Consider the following 20,172-nt stretch of genomic DNA (forward strand, 5'->3'; position numbering starts at 1 on the left):
CTTCCTTCCTTCCTTCCTTCCTTCCTTCCTTCCTTCCTTCCTTCCTTCCTTCCTTCCTTCCTTCCTTCCTTCCTTCCTTTCTTCCTTTCTTCCTTCCTTCCTTCCTTCCTTCCTTCCTTCCTTCCTTCCTTCCTTTCTTCCTTCCTTCCTTCCTTCCTTCCTTCCTTCCTTCCTTGAAAAAACTCGAATATTTCGGTTGTAATACGTACGCATTTTCTTGTGTCGATAAAAAAATGTTTTTTTTTTGTTATTTCCTACAACCGTCCTAACCTTACGAAAAAGCAAACCGCGTCATAACCTCAATCACTTTTCTATTCCATGTACCCATTCGTATTCAGAAGCAGCTGGTTTTTATTAAGTTTCGTAATTAGGCTTTGATTTTCTTCCTAACCATCCCTTCCTGCCTCGCCAGTTGCATCCTTCAATCGCCCATATATGTTTCAGGATCACCAAAAACACGCGAGACCACGTGATTGATACTTGCCTCCAGTGGACATTGCGCACTGGAACAATGTATCGATGAGCTAGCCCAGTTAGCTAAAAAAGATTATCCACTACATTTCTGGCAACGCTACCGCAGTGCTTAAAAACACCTCATTCCGAAGTGTAATCGGCTCATTAAAACCAAAAATGTGACGAAGACTCACCTTTGTGGATTTGCCGTACTCTTCTTCAGTAATCCTCCCAACGATGTCATTCTCTTCGATTTCCTCCGAGCCAAAACTGCAACCATTGCGTTGTGTCAATTTCCAACCAACGACTTAGTTGAGCAGCAGGACCATTGGGTTGGTGAAAAAAGTTTTTCTTATCGGCCCCATTTCTGAGTAACCAAACTCGGTCTAATGCTGTTTTTCCGGCAGATATATGGTATAGCAAGGCTATTTAATATTTAATGCAGGCACCGCTGTTAAACACCATATGATCCACTGAGACCGAAGTCTGTCAGCAATTGCTGGAAATTGTCGCTTCATATGGTTTCACTGAGGTGACACTCTGGCCAACAGCCCTAATTCGCGGATCCTAACGACATCGCAAACACGATCTGAGAGCGGCAAAGTGAGAGTCGTTGGGCATGCAAGCAGGGCAGCAGTGCCAGATTGCTTTCGAAATGTCCAGCTTGAGGGATGAAACCTTGCAAATGAGCCCTTGTGTTCATCGAAATAGAGCGGGATTGTTTAGAGCGCACACATGTTATGTGAGACTCTCTTCGAAATATAATATCAGAAGTTGACTCAAATTTTTTATATACTTACTGCTCTGGTTTCTACACGGGCAAGGTAGTTTCATTTATTGTCGTGTACAAAGCCAAGTTCCCCTAGGGACCTGGTGCTTAGAGGGCACCTGACTAGAATCGAATTACGAGCAACGAATAACGAATGTTAGCAAATCTCGGATTTGTACAAAATAGCTATTGATGCTTTTTTTTCAACTCGCACAAATTATTTTCACTCAAAGCATGGCTAACAACATTTTAGGAGGGACTTCAGCCCACTAAAGTGCGATTAGGCGAAAGCCTTTGTTTGAAAGGCCACTGATTACTGCTTTACTGCGTCTGCTTCTGTATGCTGTGAGTGCGGCATTCGAGGAAGTGGCTAATGAAAGGCGCAGCACGAACGCCTGGATCGAACGCCTGGCTGTATCAGTTTTGTATACGTATGAATCGCGTGATGAAGGCAACGTGATGTGAAGTTGTGACCGGATGTGACATCACATCCGGCCATGACTTCACATCCGGTTATGGGTGATGACGTCGCGAGTTGATGACGTCACAATCTCGCGGTATCCTGTGGAATCTCGCGATGAGGTGTGACACTTCTCGCGGAAAATTATTGAATTGAAGCGTGGTTTCCGTGATTGATGTCAGCGAAATTATAAAACCACAGGACACAAGAAAAGCAGTATTTGGCGTAATGGAAAGAAAATAGAGGGAAACAATTTGTTTTAGAAACCATACAGCAGCCTAGGTTGAATAGATGCTCATGTGGGCCTTTTATCGAACATTCCCGCAACGTTTACAGAGAAGCAATATTTTCCTACATTTTCAGCGTTCCCTCCTGAAAGCAGGGCATGAGGACTTAAAAACAAGACTCTTACCCGGTTTTATTCAAGGAGTCTCGCCGCTCCAGAACTTCGTGAAAATTATTGGGCGATTCTGGGTCCCTGAGGAGGTCTTCCAATCTATCGTACACCCTGATACGCTTGTCATTCACCAGGACAAGTTTGTCCATGTGGTACAAATAGCGACCTTGGTTGCACACCATAATGCGAGTCTGAAACAGATGCGGGTGATGGCGTACATCCTCAAGCTGAGATGTCGTGAAACAATAGCTACAACACACGCACTGCAAACACATTCAACAAGGATGACCTTCTTTAGCGAAGAGCACAGAAACACTTTTAAGGACCGCACCATAAAATTTCAATGTGCAATGCTTAGGAGTACGGAGGGCGAGGGCATTCCTTATAAATCATTAAAATTTCGCGAAACATGTTTCACCGGTCAGGGCATTACTACATTAATCTTTTATTGACAAGCGAGTTACGGCGATCCATAAAGGAAGAACGCTTAAACTGGTCTTCCAGGGACGAAATCAAGATAAGCAAAGCTAGGTAAGGCTTAAAGTTAAACCTTTAGGAGAAGCCATCATCATTGTCACCTTCAGCTTGCAGCTTCAATATGCCACTAGCACAGGACCTGGTTAATTGAAGGATTATGAAAGATGTATTTGCCCGCTGTACTATAGGCGGGCTGATAATAAGGTGATGATTCAATTTTTGGACATATCGGTAAAAAAAAAATCTGAATGTTTCACTGTCAGCCTGTATGTCTTTGTCATCTAAAAAATTAATACAACTTGTCCCCCTGACCCAGTGAAACAATTTCATCCGCGAAACGAACAACCAGATTTATTCTACCACAATCGGTCATTCTGTCATTCTGTCCCTCAGGGGCTCCGTGCTTTGACCGTTGGATTTCCTTCTGTATGTTACTTAAATCGTGGCATCAAATCATGCATCAGAAAATTTGCAAATGTCCGTATTATTTACTGCTGCTTTTGAAGTCATCATGCCCATAAAGGCATGGAAAATTTAAATCGCAGTCACTGTCGCAGCGGATGGCGGAGAAGATTAGTTTAAACAAACCAAAAGCAATATTATTCTCCCCAGACGACTATCGATAACTCAATTACATAATCAATAATGCCATCATTCAATTTCTCTCCTCGTGGGCTACCATACATCTCGCTTTCCGTGGGTGCGTAATTGTTGAAAACTCGCTTTGAAGGCAGGTGTTTAAGGCATGAATATTGTGTGTTTGAATCATGATAGCCAAACGGCCTCCACCTTTATGAGCAAATGCATGTTATATGCGACGAGAACTGGTATGACACTATCCGGAATGATATATGACGAATAGCTGCATCGAAATTTCGATATAAAAGTTTAGAAACGCTTGCAATGAGAAGTACAGGGGCAGTCAAAGGTTCCCAGGCCACAGGGTCTCTTTCTGGGCAGTATAATCAGGCAGCTGCGACGGCCCCAAATCTCAAAAATACCTATGGAGTGTAGAAGAAGCATTATTCTAACCTCCTAAATAACTGATATATCTTTAATGGGATCTCACGTGCCAGAATATCCCTAGCAGAAGCAAAACCTGCGGCCTGAGAACTTTTGACTACCCCTGTACATACGTAGTCGGTTCGATTCGATATAGCGAGTCGCTTCCAAATTGACTGCCATCTGCTGGTAGCATACGGCATAAATGCGTGCATGCTATATTCAACAGCAAATCAGATGGTACTACAGGATGGCGTAAAGACCAGCGGTTCCGTCACAATTCTTATACACTCTCAGAAATTGCCTATGTGAGGAGAGTTTGATGAACTACGGCCACAACATCGCCTAGCCAAAATGAAATATTTGTACCGTGGGCAAGAACTGCTTATTTTGTAATTATGTTCAGACTGTTGAACACATTTACAAGCATTGAAATAATGCAGTATTCTTTTGAGACGTCTTTCAGTGTGCCAACGAAAGATTACCTTCTGTCACTGCGCGACACTGGGATCATACCTAAGGGGGACAGCTGAACCTGTCATTATGTAATTTATCTTCTTGAGTTACACCCTGTCTGGTGGAGTGCAATGCCGTACCATAAATGCGACTCCGCAGCCATATCAGTGTACGAATGTTTGTAGAAAGTTTCGCAAAAGTAAATAATTTATAAATGAATTAATGCTTTTGATGACGATATATTTAGGGCATCTAAGGATTTGATCCATATCAATTTTTTTTTTTGCTGTGGCCTCAGTCGCGCATTGGTCATAGTGCATCACGTGGTTCATCGTAGTTGCTCGGATTGCTTTGTGCATCATGCGTCCTACTGGTGACATCACGCTATCTTTTTTTTTGTTAACGTTGGGATTTTTGTGGCCATCTAGCAAGCAGGCATAGATTCCCAAGTCTTTTTATGAAAAAGTAATGCTTTATCATAATACGAAAAATTCCATTCGACAAAATTAGGTTTGAGAGGAAATTTCCACACGTGCAAACAGTGTGTAGTTATAACCACGTAATGTGTTTCGTCTGGAACGCAGAAAAAGATTAACTCTTCTTCACAAAAATAGAATAGTGTTAAGGTAGAACAAATCATAAAATGCATAATATCACATTTGTGTGCAAAATTGACGCTTCAAAACTGTCGGCGTATCCTAGACAAGAATAGAAACAGCATCAGATGGACACACTGGACACGCCACGAACACCCACCTTGTGGCGCAGGAGTCCTTGTTTCCCAAAGACGTCCCTGAAAACACGGCTGGCCACTACTGGGTCCAAGGCGCTGAGGGGGTCATCTAGGAGGTAGACGTCGCTCCGGCTGTACACAGCACGGGCGATGGAGATGCGCTGCTTCTGGCCACCGCTCAGGTTAGTGCCCTGGCGGTACGTGCAGAGGTAAGACTACCGTAAGCACACGCATACCTACCTGCCGTTTACAAAGTTGTGAATTTAAAAAAAGACCATAACATCTCTTTATCCCAGTGTTTGGATTCTGTGTTAAAAGGATAGAGAAAACGCGTGGCCGTATCGTGTTTGTGGCTCAACAGTTAGCTCATTCTATGCGGTATCGTTGACTGCTCATTTTAGGGTCAAATTCTAAAGTTAAAGCTCAACTACTTTGGTCATCTGATGAGAAGAGAGGAGTCGCTGGAGAAAGATTTGATGTTGGGAAAGGTTGAGGGTCGCCGGAGAAGGGGTTGGCAGCGAACGCGATGGTTAGATGGCATTCTCGAGGCATTGCAGATGAAGCTATGTGATGTTAAGAAGATAGTGAGAGACCGGAAAGCATGGCGTGACATGGTCCATAGGGTCACGAAGAGTCGGACACGACTGAACGCCTGAACTGAACTGAACTGAATGCGGTATCGTGGTTACATGAATGTATATACTGACCCCTCATGAGCTTCAACACTTATTTGCTCTATCGCGTTTATGATTCCACAGCTGGATGAGAAATGGTCATTTAAACTGATAAACGTTCTTAGAGTTGAAATATTTCTTTGGCCCTCCAATTGTATCATCGATTCCTGACCCACGTATGTGTGGGGGACCTTCAGCGAGTACCAGCCCGCCCTGAAATCCTTAACTGGCGCAAGCTCAACCGCTTTAAATGATAAGCTGGTATATGAAGCACATAAGTTTTGTAACAGTTGCCAAAAAGCAGTACACTGAAGTATTTCAGCGGATACCTGAGCATTGATTTATTCCCGGAAAATCATAGGCGGGTGCCTCGACTAGGCAAGCATACACAAATATCTCCTCTTCTGGCACTCCGTTCTCGAAGTGTCCATTATGCAGCGTTTGACATGCGCATTGAAATGAGCCAAAGTTGTAGTTTAAATGAGCGTCATCATCATCAGCAGCAGCAGCAGCCTGACTATACCCACTGCAGGGCGAAGGCCTCTCTCATATTTCTCCACTTAACCCGGTACTGTGCTAGCTGCATTCACTTGACCCCTGCGAACTTCTTAATCTCATCCGCCCACCTAACTTTCTACCGCCTCCTGCTACGATTTCCTTCCCTTGGAATCCAGTTTGTTACCCTAAGCGACCATCGGTAATTCTCTCTTCGTACTACATGCCCTGCCCATGTCCATTTCTTCTTCTTAATTTCCACTAGAATGTCGGTAACTTGAGTTATTTCTCTGACCCACTCTACACGCTTCCTGTCTCTTAATGTTATCCCTACTATTTTTCGTTCCATAGCCCTCTGGGTTGTCCTCAACTTAAGTAGAACTCTCTTGGTTCGCCTCCACGTTTCAGCCCCGTAGGTGAGTACAGGTAAGATGCAACTGTTGTATATTTTCCTCTTGAGCGATACCGGTAAGCTGCTAGTCATAATCTGCGGGTGCTTGCCAAATGCGCTTCCGTCCCAATCTTATTCTTCTTGTTATTTCCTTTTCATGGTCCGGATCTGCGGTTAATACCTGTCCTAAGTAGACATATTCGCCTACTACTTCCAGTACTTAGCTACCAAATGTAAACTGCTGTTCCTTCCCGAGGCTGTTGAACATTACCTTTACCTTAGTCTTTTGCATATTGATTTTCAAGCTTACCTTTCTACTTTTCCTGCCTAGGTCATCAATCATTATTTGCAGTTCATCCCCCGAGTTGCTTAGCAAGGCAATGTCATCAGCAAATCGCAGATTACTGAGGTATTCTCCATCTACCCTTATTCCTAACTGCTCCCATTCGACGTCTCTGAATACTTCCTCTAAGCATATAAGTGAGCATATACATGTTCAAAAATTTTACTTGATCAATTTCATGTTACGTTTGATATTTTCCTCCACTATAAATTCTGAAACACTGTAGCTCAACGCTTGCTTTTGAGAACGACCTTGACGAAACACTATGTACACAACATGGGCCACGAGGACAGCTCTACAATGTGTGTGTGGCCGTGAAGATGAGGATATACATTAGCTGCTATAGGATTGCCCACAGCACGGTAATCACAGAACATGATTCAAGAGAGACATGAACGCTATAGAAAAAATGCTGCTCTGCCTTCAAAAAGCTGTTAGGTTGTGGCTCACATGTGCCCTGCAGAAACAGGAGTTCATGATACTCCATGACATCATTATACTTAATGACAGCCGCTTCCTTGGGAAGTACCAGCTAATACTTCAATTAAATTACTTAGTGTTAGAACTACTACTTCCCCTGATCGTTATCTCGTCAGTGTTACTAATATTTTTCTTCCCTGCTTACCATTCCTAATATTATTTGTAGATCATAACTATTCATATCCTTCTGCCTGTGTTAAAGTCATTCTTGTGTTCACGAGTTCTCGTCCATTTTGGTATCTTATTCCAGCGCTCGTGTCCCCGTTATAGGTGCTTGGTTTTGTGTTGTTTACGATTGTGCTCATTGAATATGACCGCTCATTTTTTTTTTTTATCTTCTGAAGTGTGTACTAAGTTGTGCACTCTGTGTTGCAGTTGCGTTGCTTTGCCAAGCTGAATAACATCTGTGCAGTGGCCCCGTATTATTCTCAGAAGCAGTAGCCGGCATCAATATCACGCACCCATCTCTCCTTATATGCCCATGTAAATAAAGAAAACGCACATTCAATTGAGTTACGCCCTGGTCGCCAGAGAATGCTGAAGCGACGTCGATGTATTGGCAGTATTTATTTGAACCTATTGATCAATAATTCTAAGCAATACTCTATAATAAATAAGGAAACCAATTAAAAACAACTCACAAACACGAATGTCAAAACGACAATATAAACGACGCCAGCTCAGACAGTTAACTGTGTATTAAGCAGGCACAAAATCTTAACTATTCGTGCCAACAAAAATACAAAAGAAAGAAATAAATGCACTATTCAACTTTATAACACTGCATTTATAAATGCATGTTCTCAAGGCTGCTAAACTTCGGCTTCTTAGCGATAATAACTATTTCCTCATGCTTGTGTGATCCCCTTTATATATGCAATACGCTTCAATAACTCTCATGCAGTCTGATCCTTGACTTTGTAGATGGCAGGATTTTTTTGCAGCACTTTTGTACACTTCCGTGTGCCTTTTTGAGAGTGAGGAATGAAGATTTATTCGGCCACTTAACGCAGTAAATAAATACGCCCTAAACAACCACCTGTCTGACTATCATATTATGCTCCGCAATAGCCTTTTATTCGCAAGGCAACTAGTTTTATGTAATCTGGCATCAACCTTGCGTCCAAATACAGCCATCTCCTGCTCACTTTCTTAAGTTCGGCTGTCGCCTCCATCGCACTCTGCTGCAAGTATTATCTCGCTTTCTGTAAGAGTGACTATGTCAGCATTGTACTTATGGCTTGTGTAGGAACGGATGCTTCTCCTCTTCTAAAATTCCAACAGGACATTGATAATGACTCAAAATGATGGCGGCAGCAGTTGCCTAGGCTTAGGGATTGAATACATGGAGACTTTGATTCCTAACTTTAATTATTATCGAAGTGTAAGTGCATATGCGGTGGCGCAGATCTGCTGCAAGTTTCGACAAGGTCGATCCGACAGTAGTTAGGGACAACCGCTCAGAAATTTGTAGCTGCGTCATCAGGTTACTGTCAGTGAGTAAAGCCAGTCTCTTGAACGTTTTAACATTCGCTTTTCTCAAGCACCTGCCCTATTACTGATTTAGTTATCGGAAGCACTCTTTCGGAACATGCTACTATCACAAGGAGCCGACAGCCCGCGTCTCTTAGCTTAGAAGCACGGTCGTGTATTTACAGGATCGTCCAATCTTGACATGAACACGCCAGCTCTTGGCCGCTCTTTTCCATGGCATCATTATGCCTGAGCCGTCTGAGCATCAAACTGAAACAAGAAGTCACGCAAAGCACCACTTCTGAGTCCTTCCGTGTCCACGCTACTTTGCTCCGATGTGCTGCCATGGCGTCCAAAGACGCCATGGCGCGTTGAAGAGAACAGCGATCTGCCTGCTTTTTCCCTCAGGAAACATGAGATCGCGTGGCCTAAACACTTTGCAAAACGCTGCCGCAGACTACTGGCAAGAATGAACGGCACCAAGTGCATATTCGGCAAGAGCAGTCTACGGTGCTTACTGCGCATGCATCTTGTACGATCGTTTGTCGCTGGCTCTCTCGGGAGTGTTTTGTAAAGCGCGGCAACAACATGGCCTCATGTTCCCTTTAACAGTAGACCGTACTGTATTTAATCAATGTAAGCAACACTTATGCGATGCGACGCGGATGCAATGTAAGCGTCAAGGCTAAAATTTAGCGATTTGTTTTTTTCGGGCACAAGGATCAGACTGCTAGAGCATTATTTGTTTAAGCACTTTGCATGCACTAGTGAGAAAACAGGTTTTTCATGTTTTTGTCTATACTTCGTTCTGCCGCACTATACCGTGTGTATGAGTTTCGTGAAAGCACATAGCAATATTTTTACGCGACATCGAACAAACGTAATTCCCATATTAGGCCCCAAATTGTTGCTCAAAATTTGTGTCAACAACTGCCTTCCGCACTCGGCGATAGTGCTGGTAATGTTACGATTTCATATTACGTAATGGGCGGCAATTTCATATATAGCCTTGCATATTAACTATGGTGTTTGTGCGCGCCACTCGTAAGGAAACGTGAAAAGTGAGCGTACACATTGAAGGGTCAAAAACTGAGCATCGCTTGGTTAGACTCCGCTGTTTCATTCGAGCCATCAACCCATGACAAACATTTTTACTCAGGAACTTGTCTCTTGTCATGGTCGTCGGACACGCAACAAAGGGCAACGAGGAAGGAATAACGAAGCATAGCAACTCGACAAGTGCGCAAGTGTTCCCAGATTTCAGCCTCTATTTCGTTTGCGTTTAGGTTTAGGCTTATAGGGTGCGACGTCCTAAAGAGACTCGGGCTATGAGAGGCCATACTGGATCTCTCCGGCAATTTCCGCCACCTGGGGCTCTTTAACGTTCACTGACAACGGACAGCACATGGGCGTCTTGCTTTTCGCCACCATAGAGAAGCGGTCGCCCCAGTCAGCATCTACCACTGATTGAATTCGGCATATTGAAGAACGCTGCCTGTGCAACGAGGGATAACTCAAAGCGAGTCTATCGCAGCCAGGTGCAGTTTCGAAGCTGTCATCTGACCTACTGGTCTCGATAGAACCGTTCGATGCCTCCGCTAGCGATAGTGCAGCAATGCAAAGGAAGTTCAGCATCATCCTCGATCGTAAACCAGGCTCCTCAAGGTTACAAGGTGCCCGCATTTCTGAGTATTGTAGGTCGTAGATTCTACAGTCTTCAGAAATTGTTGGTAGACCATGGTTGTGTTCTCTTAACAGCTTCGAGGTACTGCAGAATACCGTCCGTCAGGTATTTAGTTACCTGTCTCCGATTCCTTCGGTCATCAACGAGCGGGCAAGCTTTTTAGAGCGACGACAGCACAAATGCCAGTCGATTTCTAACTACGTCGCCTAACTTCAAAAGCTCTCGCAATCACGTGGTTTTGCAAGAGCTTGAAACTATTCCTTACGGGATAGCTTCTTATGTCGTCTTTTTGCGTTGCGTCATGCGCATGGACACTGTAAACACAAAAGTAAAGGACAACAGCTCACGTAAGCTTTTTTGATGCTGTTCATTCGTTGATCGTCGTAATTGAAACAGACTTGACTGCAGCATTTTGAATACAGCAATGTGCGGATGGAAACAGCAGTATGCAGTGAGGACAACCAAATTGGTAGCCACTCGCAAAAGTATTCGTGATAAAAAAAAATGTAATCGTACCTTTTCACCAACTTCAGTCATATCACCATACTTAAGCTTTTTCATGTCGTCCACGAGTTGACAGCAGCGTATAACGAGCTCGTAGAAAGCAGGATCCATCGGTTTACCGTAAAGAATATTGTCTCTTATCGTCATATTATGCACGATTGGGAGCTGCGGGGCTAAAGCTACACGTCCCTGGAAAAAAAACAAAAAAAAATGAAATGGCTACAGCTTCTCTCCCCCCCCCCCACCCACTTCTATAGCAGAGATTCAGATAACATTAGGAGCGCCATCTTGTGGTGCAGATCACAACTTGAGCAATGCATGTGGAAACGCGATAAGATAAGCCTGCGGCCTCTCACCGGGACACATGTATTACGAAACAGCGTCACTGCGACATACCCCTCATCGTATTCCAAATAGGACTGCATCATATTTCTTCACGTTGTAAGCTGTACATCAGCAGGGAAGACTTGGCAAGGGGAGCTAGCTCAGCCCATTGATTGTTGTTTTATAATTTCCTTGTCAAGCTTTTCCTCATAACAAAAATGTGCGGAGGCATCGATATCGCAACGGGTAACTTCGCTATATTGCGTGCAATCCATGAGCACATCTATGTCAATAAAACAAGATGCGTTCAGCAGCTTGTTCAAAACGTCATAATCCTTCCCAGTGAAGTTCTAAGTAGAAGCTAAAATCGAATATATAATGACAAATTGCTGTTTAATTCGTGTCGGTAATCCATCTTGGTAACTATAGGAAAACCAAAAGCGAGGTAAATGAAAAGTGCAGAGATTTAGGTAGAATTACACCTCTGACTATCGGTCGTCATGTCACACGCCATTCTGCAGTATGCACAGTATGGAAGTGAGAGCATTTTTATGCAGACATGCCTACAAAAGTACTCGAATTTTGAATTTGGTGTCCTTTCCCTGCGTTTTAGTATGTTTAGACCCATTAAAAATATGAAAATAAACTATCCTGTCCATTTTTAAGTAAGCATAACAGGCTTACTAACACGCTGAATTCTGATCTAAACGACTTATGGAATACTTCTATCTCGTGCAGCTTAGTTTTGCACATTGTGTTTTAAGGGTGAGCTAGTAGAAAAATAAACCGATCGCAAATATAGACTCCAGCTGTACTCACAGATATACTAACTTGTCCTCCGATAACGTCCATGTCTCCCAGCATAGCAGCCAGCAGCGATGACTTGCCGCTTCCAACAAAGCCCACGATACCAACAAGGGACTTGGGCTGTATCTCTAGGTTAATGTCTGTTAGTTGGACTTCAGATTTCTTTCCAGATGATAGGGCCCATGAGAAGTAGCCTTTTTTTATTGTTACGGCACCTGAAAGCGCAAAGCGCATGAAAAAAATATCCGGATGTTCATCCCAGTAAAACCTAATTATTCGAGTGTAAACTCTGTTAAGCATAGCTACCTATACCAGTCTCACGCCTGCGCTGAAGCTTTGACAAACTCGGATCGGCACGTGCCCATCCTTGGCAAAGGTGAGTTAAGTGCTGCCGAAGCAGCTTCTAACCCCCCCCCCCCCCCCTTAACCAATTAATCAGTGAACGTTAAAGAACTGCAAGAGGTCTGAATTTTCCAAGCCCTCCACTACGACGTCTTTTGGGTCACGATCAAATTCGCAGTGCCTCAAGACCACAGGAGGTGCAGTGTTAACAGTGGTTCTCGCGCTTAAGTAAATCCCTAATCAATTATATTTATACAGGCGTGAAATGCTTCGGCATTAGCGTCTCCTCAGCGGACCTTCTTCGGGCGTGCGAGCGGCTGGCGTGATGCAGTCGATTAGAAACCATATGACAGTATCTAACCTCTCTCCACTCTTATAATTAAATCTAGCAGTCGCGGTGTGACACCTCGTACAAGGGAATGTGAGGTACGCACTCGTCGACTGGGTAACTGCGGTCTTCCTTTCGCAACTGTTCGACTCCCACCCACGGTCACAGTTTCCCCTCCCACTTGCCTTCACCAGGGGTTCTCTTTCCATACTAGTCCGGGTGTCTCTACTTCGCCTCCTGTGTACTGAGGCTCCACATATCAACGCTAATGGCGGCCGTTTTAGTGGCAATGGGCTTTTAAACATTTGCCTTCACAGACATAAATACTTAGCGCCTTTCTACGAAGCGAATAGGCTCACAGCCAGCAGAATATGTGCGTCGCAGCTGCCCAAGGAAAATGCTGCGCATTTGTATCACCCATGAGAGCGATATGCTGCCAAATGTGATCTTACCAAACAATGGGCTTCACCCTTTCCAAGTGGTGCAAGCCAGCATTGGAGAAGCCGCACGCACAAGAGCCCATAGGGGACGATTTTTATACTGATATCGCATTCTTCTTATGTCCTTCGTCTCACGCCGACATCGCCAGATTTGCCTTTGAACGCCAAAACAAGTGTTGGCCGTTTTTTGAGAGATAAACAATGATGGATAATTATGCATTTTTCATTTCCACAGCCAGAATCACTGCAACAGCAGGACATTACCCACCTGTGATGATGTAAGTTTACAAGTTTTTCATCTCTTTATATTAGCGCACATATGTACCCGTCTGAGTAAGTGGTTCAAATGACAATATTGAGTATACCAGTAAAAGAGGCGCTGCACTCAGAATCTTTTATCGGATTCCACGTTTTAGCTACTGCGTTCTTGAGAGAAAAAAATTTCTCCAATAAAAACGTCTCGCCATTTAGCGCTCAAAATTCCCATTTCTAATAGTGTCTTAAATGTATCTAGCTATTCGGCCCGGTACATTGTTCTTGCCACCTCTCTCCAAGGAGTCACTACATGTGAATTCTCTCATTATGCATGCATTGTTGCCATTTGCAGAAATTCTGAATAAATTCTTGGAAGCTGCACATATGAACGTACTGTTTTCCCGTACAGCAATCCCTCATAATGGCCATTATATCTCCAGATCCCACAAGTTAGGCTTGTAATCTCACTGAGAAATCACTACGTCATGGCTTATTTAGGGAAGCAGGGATGTATTAGGCGGGATCGACCTTTAACCTTTTCAGAAAAACATATCTGTCGAAGAGGATTCGGAATCACACATTTACCGTGAGAAACGAATATATACTCTCAATGCTGGAAGTTTCCCTACACCCGTACAATGGCCGCCAATTGTTGAAGTACGTACTGCCACAGACTCTTAATTCTTCTACTGAGCCGTCCAACTACCCCATATCATAGTCTATGCACAATTGTTCAAGCAATACTGCACCCTCAATATTAGTCCTATTATTAAATGCACTCTCATACATATATAGAGTCGTCGCTATACGCATAATAGATTTCGCTTGTTTTGTAACATGTTGTCCACTGCTTTACTGCTTTAAAAACGGGCTGCTTGCCTTTTTGAACCGTTTGAAGGCTTTCTAATACCGCAACTGTATCATCACAGGCTTTGTAAAGTTGATGTTGACGCTCAAATAATTATTTGTAATTGTGTTGGTTATGTTATCGCCGCCTTTTTTTTATTTGTGATCTTGCGACGAGTTTCCCTGCCCCTCTTGCGCTGTGCATTGTACTTCGTCCTCACCAGCATCCAACTGTGTGGAATGGATTCATTTACACGTCTACCACACTGCCGCCCTAAGATGCGTTCAGCTGTCGGAAAATTAAGAAGGTGCTACCACTGATCTCACAGCATCGGACGCCATCTTCAAAGGTCGGGGCTTTGTTTCTAATCAGAGGGGCGTTTTTTACTTCTACGTTGTGTTTAAGTATATTTCTCCCTAAATTAGTAGTGTTAATGTACGTCAATTACCAAAACGGTTTTTTTTTAATTTCATGCTTATATATATATATATATATATATATATATATATATATATATATATATATATATATATATATTTATATATATATATATATATATATATATATATACGAAAGATCTTCAGACGAAGGTCGGTCCCCGGCCGAAACGTCAATATGTATGTATGTATGTATGTATGTATGTATGTATGTATGTATGTATGTATGTATGTATGTATGTATGTATGTATGTATGTATGTATGTATGTATGTATGTATGTATGTATGTATGCATGCATGCATGCATGCATGCATGTATGTATGTATGTATGTATGTATGTATGTATGTATGTATGTATGTATGTATGTATGTATGTATGTATGTATGTATGTATGTATGTATGTATGTTGGGTTGGGTTGTGGGGTTTAACGTCCCAAAGCGGCTCAGGCTATGAGAGACGCCGTAGTGGAGGACTCCGGAAATTTCGACCACCTGGGGTTCTTTAACGTGCACTGACATCGCACAGCACACGGGCGCCTTGCTTTTCACCTCCATTGAAAAGCTGCCGCCGCGGCCGGTATGTATGTATGTATGTATGTATGTATGTATGTATGTATGTATGTATGTATGTATGTATGTATGTATGTATGTATGTATGTATGTATGTATGTATGTATGTATGTATGTATGTATGTATGTATGTATGTATGTATGTATGTATGTATGCATGCATGCATGCATGCATGCATGCATGCTTGTATGTATGTATGTATGTATGTATGTATGTATGTATGTATGTATGTATGTATGTATGTATGTATGTATGTATGTATGTATGTATGTATGTATGTATGTATGTATGTATGTATGTATGTATGTATGTATGTATGTATGTATGTATGTATGTATGTATGTATGTATGCATATACATATACGTATGCTACGATATAGTTTCCGTTGGCTTCCGCATTAGAGAGTTGAAGAAGGTAAGCACTTTGTAGACACACATTTATTGCCGACGTATTCAATGAGTGTCTAAGTGTTGCTACCCTTTTCAACTGCATATATAAATTAATCGCGGAATGAAAAGATGATGTTAAAAGAGCTATGGCATCCGCTCTGACGGTGAAGCTTCAGCGTCCCCTAACTGACTGAAACTATGAAGCCGTGCACAATTTTGCTAAACAGTGCAAAACTATGCTTACTCAACAGAGCTTTCGCTCATATGGTTAGGTTGCAACCACGTTTCAACCTAGAATAACAGATTGCGGAGACGTATATATTATATACAGAAATATATATATATTATATATATACAGAATTATATATGCCGCTTTGTGTTGTCATCGTTCCGCCATCTTTCCTGGGTACCATGCCTGAACCCCCGCCATTGTTTTCTTCTTGAATACCTTCAGGTGATTTTTGTGTCGCGCTGCATTTCTGCCTCGCTATTATTACGCTAAGACAAACATAAGCCTGTTGGAATTCATATTGTTCAGTAAAAGACCCTTGGCAAGTCATGACAAGCCCGCTGTACTCGCTAAAGGCTTAAGGCATGGTCATCATTGCACCTGCGATAAAGTCGAGATTGGAGATCTTGAGCTTTACATAATGGTCTTCATTCGCCTAGTCATTTAATCTTGCAGCGTTTTTAATAGCGGGCACAATCTCCATTTTGCTTTCAAAACATTGTACGGCATTTCGGAAAAGTCATCATTTCCAGCCGAAAATAAATCTTCCTGGTGCCTCCGTGTTGGTGTAAAATTGACATTGTTATACAATCCATGAAGGCTCCGATTTGGCTTAGGTTGTGGCGTTCTCTTACATTATCTAATCAGTCACCAGTTGGCATGCAATGGGGCGTAGTTGCTCGGAAATACCTTTCTTCGTTGAATCATATTTATCCAAGTCATTCTTGTTTTGCGGTTGCTCCCCTCCAGTACAGAAGTCAGCAATTCTCCTAAGGGCCAGAGAAGTCTGAAATTAACAACCGAAAAATACTGTCAGCCAGCGAATCAAGACACCCTGCTGTATTCAGTAAAAAAAAAAAAGAACAGTTTCATCAATTTACGTTTTCAGCATGTTAATGAGGTGGCCGGCCGTAGTGAACATTTCATATACGCACGCTCTTTCGCTTCTTGACAGGAGACTTAAGCTTTAATTAAGGGGCTCTTTCTTTCCCAGATGATCAGTGAGATTAATGCGGATTATGCGCATTAGCATTACCTTTTTACAGCCCGCTACGTCAGTACGTGACAGTGTACGTAACCAGACGTGAAACGTCAAGCAAAATCAAATGAAGTCCGAAGAGCGGGCACTGCATCGCTGTATCAATGCGGCCACCGCATATCACTTGCGCTTGCTCTCTCCCTCTCTCCCTAGACTAAGTTCTCAACTCCTTTTCTCTTCCTCGTTCCTCCTGCTACCAACTGAGACTTAATTGGCCGTCTCTCCCTTTCACTGTCTCTTTCTCTCCACTCACCCTTCACTGACTCCAACCACCGCGTTTCCTCCCCCCCCCCCCCCCCTAATCCACGGCGTTGTGCTCCGCACTGCAATGTGAGGCTTCAGCCAGAAAAGCAATGCCAATGACTGACAATTTTTTTCGAAGTCTGACCGCCACCTTCCGGTGCATCCACCACGTCACGTGATATATTACTATCCCGCAACACATCGACCAGTCAGCGCTAGTCCACTCCACGTGATGCTGTGAGGTAACCACAGGAGCTCTGAGTCTTCAGACCGAGGATCACGCTTCACTTCTCTCATTTTATTCACGGTCGTCACTCTCCGCTTTTAACTGCGTCGGTTAAAGATTTCGGCTTCTCTGAGACTAAGGAGAACAAGCATCGCTGCACATCTTGTGTGCTACCACTAGATGACTCACTAGCAAAGCAAATCATCTGACACTGAGGCAGCGATCGATTATCGAGAATAGAAGTCTCTGCTTGCTCTAGAAATATTCTTTGTTTTTTTTTCCTGGTTGCATAATTTTAGCAACGTTGTAAAGAGTTTTGTTCATCATGACTCGATATACCCACACAACGTCATCTGTTGGAATGCAAGTAGCGCCATGTAGTGAATAGATTCTGCTGTAATCTGGCATACCAACTTTACATATTACAGAATCATACGGCTTACATCCACCTTCGTTAAATAAGGTATAGTCTTTGTATCCGAAATAAACGCTGCGAGTCAAATCTACACCGTAATGTGCTCATCACAAGACGACGAATCGTTTGACACAATCCGGAACGTCCTGCGAAAGTTCAGCGCGTTCGATGCTTGGGAGAGCAAAGGTTGCCGTTGAGAACACAGCGCGATGAGTAGACTCCGACTCAACTGGCAGTTTTGTGCCCCGTGAACAGCCGAATCGTTTGATATCACCACCGTATACCTTCTTCGCCAATCGGGTGGCCAAGCGACAAATATAATTCGGTTACAAATAGCTAATCAAAAGTACAGGTCTGAATTTATGCAGTTGTCGTGTAGTTTAGTGGTGCATATGCGTTGTTGCAATGCGAAGGCCACGCTGGATTGCCATCTTAAATCTACGACTCATAAGGCCTTTGATTTTGGAAAATATTACAATGAGAAACTCAACTAGTAGAGCTCACGCTATAAAAAAGCCGCCCAGCTCGTGTATGTAGGCCGCGGAGAACCAAATAAAGCAAAGTTAGAAAAGGGAATGCAGGTTTCGCGGCAAACTTGTGCAGGCCATGTGCAGCCAAGTGGAAACTAGGTTAGAATGTTCACGAATCTAAAAAGAGCGCATAAACGCGAACACAGAAAGAATATAAGGATAAAGCAAGCGCTTATGCCAACTTGTTCAGAACTCAGCGTTGAGACTGCTCATGCCACCAGGGTGCTTTCCCAGTCTGTCAGGTTCGGGGGCGGAAGCGAGGCGTCTCGCTACCAGCGGGCAGCAGCCCCAACGGTGGTCTCACCGGTGGCTTCCACCGAGATGAACAAGCAACTAGACAACTTTCACTCAGTGTCAAACATGGAGTCAGAAACTAAGTGCGAAAGGTGTCTCAGGACGCGGCAGCCCCGCTGTGGTGACTCGGGGCTTCCGACGCTCGGCTGCTGAACACAAGGATGGAGGCTTGATACCGACCACGGCGGCTGCTTTCGACGGGACGAAAGAAAAAAAAAAACAAGGCGCCGGTGTTCTGTGCGATTTCAGTGCGCGTTAAATAACTCCGGTTGGTCGAGATTGTCAGAGCCCTCCACTACGGTGTCCCTCATAGCCTTAGTCGTGATTGTACATTAAGCCCTAAAAACCGAAGCAAACGAGATAGCACGCAGCAACGGTGACGGTGCCTACAGTGGGCGCGTTCGTGTGTATATACACCGGTGTGGCAGAGTACGCTACAAAAGCTTTGATTCGCCCGCCTAGCCCATTTCTTTCTCCTTAATTTCTTTCACACTCCTAGCAAGTGAACAAAAAGGCCTCGCTAACACCCGACAATTTGGCGCCGGGCGACAATGACGGCTTCATGAATTGCAACGAGCGCCATGGACGGCGCCTTTCACACGGCTTTCAAGTGCGGCGAAGCTAACTCAATAGCGCTTGAGAACAACACACTTGAGCAAGCTCTGGCCTCACGGTCTTAACTTGCACCTCAGTGAAAGAATAACAGATTTAAATGCTTGAGTTAATGTAAAACAGCTACGTTACGCAAGCAACGCAAAGATGAACAAGCTGATTTACCAGCCTGCCTAAGTTGCAATTACTTGACAAAGTTGGGATTGGTTTTTCTAAAAGTGATTCAGAAACGTAACGTATTATAAGAAATTTGGTACGCGCTTGTTGCGGCGTAAGGTCCGGGACCACGAACACCGGTATTAAAGAAGCTACTCAAACTTAAGCGAAATAATTATACTAGCGCGCTAAAGTTGCATTTAGTTGATGAAGTCGGGGTTTGTTATTATAAAATTGACTCATAAGGTATTCAAAAACATGACTACCGAGAATTTGCATGATTTAAAGGGTCATGAAATCAATACTAAAAGTTGTGCATCCTGCAAGATGTTATAAAAGCTTTTTACAGGGGAAAGGAAGGATCTTTTTCTCCGTCAAAATACTTCGCATAAGTAATTTTCGGTATAATTAACACGAGTGCGTTAAAACCTGCTCTCCAGAAAATCTGGCATCGGCGTTATGGGCAAAAAAAAAACAAACAAAAACGGCAGCGGTCTGGCTCGGCTAAGCCCAGTTATGCAAACGGGAGCTTTCTTACACTTAGATATGCCTTGTTACTGACCTCGTCGCTTCGTAAGCTGAAATGTGGACCTCGATTGTCCTCAAACTTTATTTTGTGGTAGAAAGTAATTCTTTCCTGACTACTGGTCCTTGTCGTGATTCATTGCTCTTCAACTTGCGCAAATAAATATTGCAGAACGGAAAAAAGTAATCTGCAATGGCTGCACACGCGCACATCATTTTGATTTGATCGTTTAATTTTAGTTTAAATGATTACTTTCCCAAATCCTCTGTTATTAGCCTAGCAGTACAGCCTACCTTAGCCCCTCTTCTTCGTTTGAATTCAGCTCGAGTGACACATACTATTCTGTATAGAATGCATGTCACCAAAG

General features: G+C 43.3%; 1 protein-coding gene across 1 annotated transcript in view; it reads right to left on the reverse strand.

The window, feature by feature from the left end:
* LOC146179756 (ATP-binding cassette sub-family C member 3-like) overlaps nucleotides 1-20,172 on the reverse strand; it is a 109,163-nt gene that overhangs the window by 69,688 nt on the left and 19,303 nt on the right. The window contains exons 7-12 of the mRNA XM_084579330.1: nucleotides 16,455-16,551; nucleotides 11,935-12,137; nucleotides 10,804-10,980; nucleotides 4,771-4,938; nucleotides 2,095-2,270; nucleotides 648-723 (exon numbers count right to left, since the gene is read on the reverse strand). Of these exons, the coding sequence (XP_084435456.1) occupies nucleotides 648-723; nucleotides 2,095-2,270; nucleotides 4,771-4,938; nucleotides 10,804-10,980; nucleotides 11,935-12,137; nucleotides 16,455-16,551 (897 nt within the window). The remainder of the gene's footprint in view (nucleotides 1-647; nucleotides 724-2,094; nucleotides 2,271-4,770; nucleotides 4,939-10,803; nucleotides 10,981-11,934; nucleotides 12,138-16,454; nucleotides 16,552-20,172) is intronic.

Source organism: Amblyomma maculatum, chromosome 9, assembly GCF_055883805.1.
Source record: "Amblyomma maculatum isolate TAMU_Amacu chromosome 9, ASM5588380v1, whole genome shotgun sequence".
NCBI lineage: Eukaryota > Metazoa > Arthropoda > Arachnida > Ixodida > Ixodidae > Amblyomma > Amblyomma maculatum.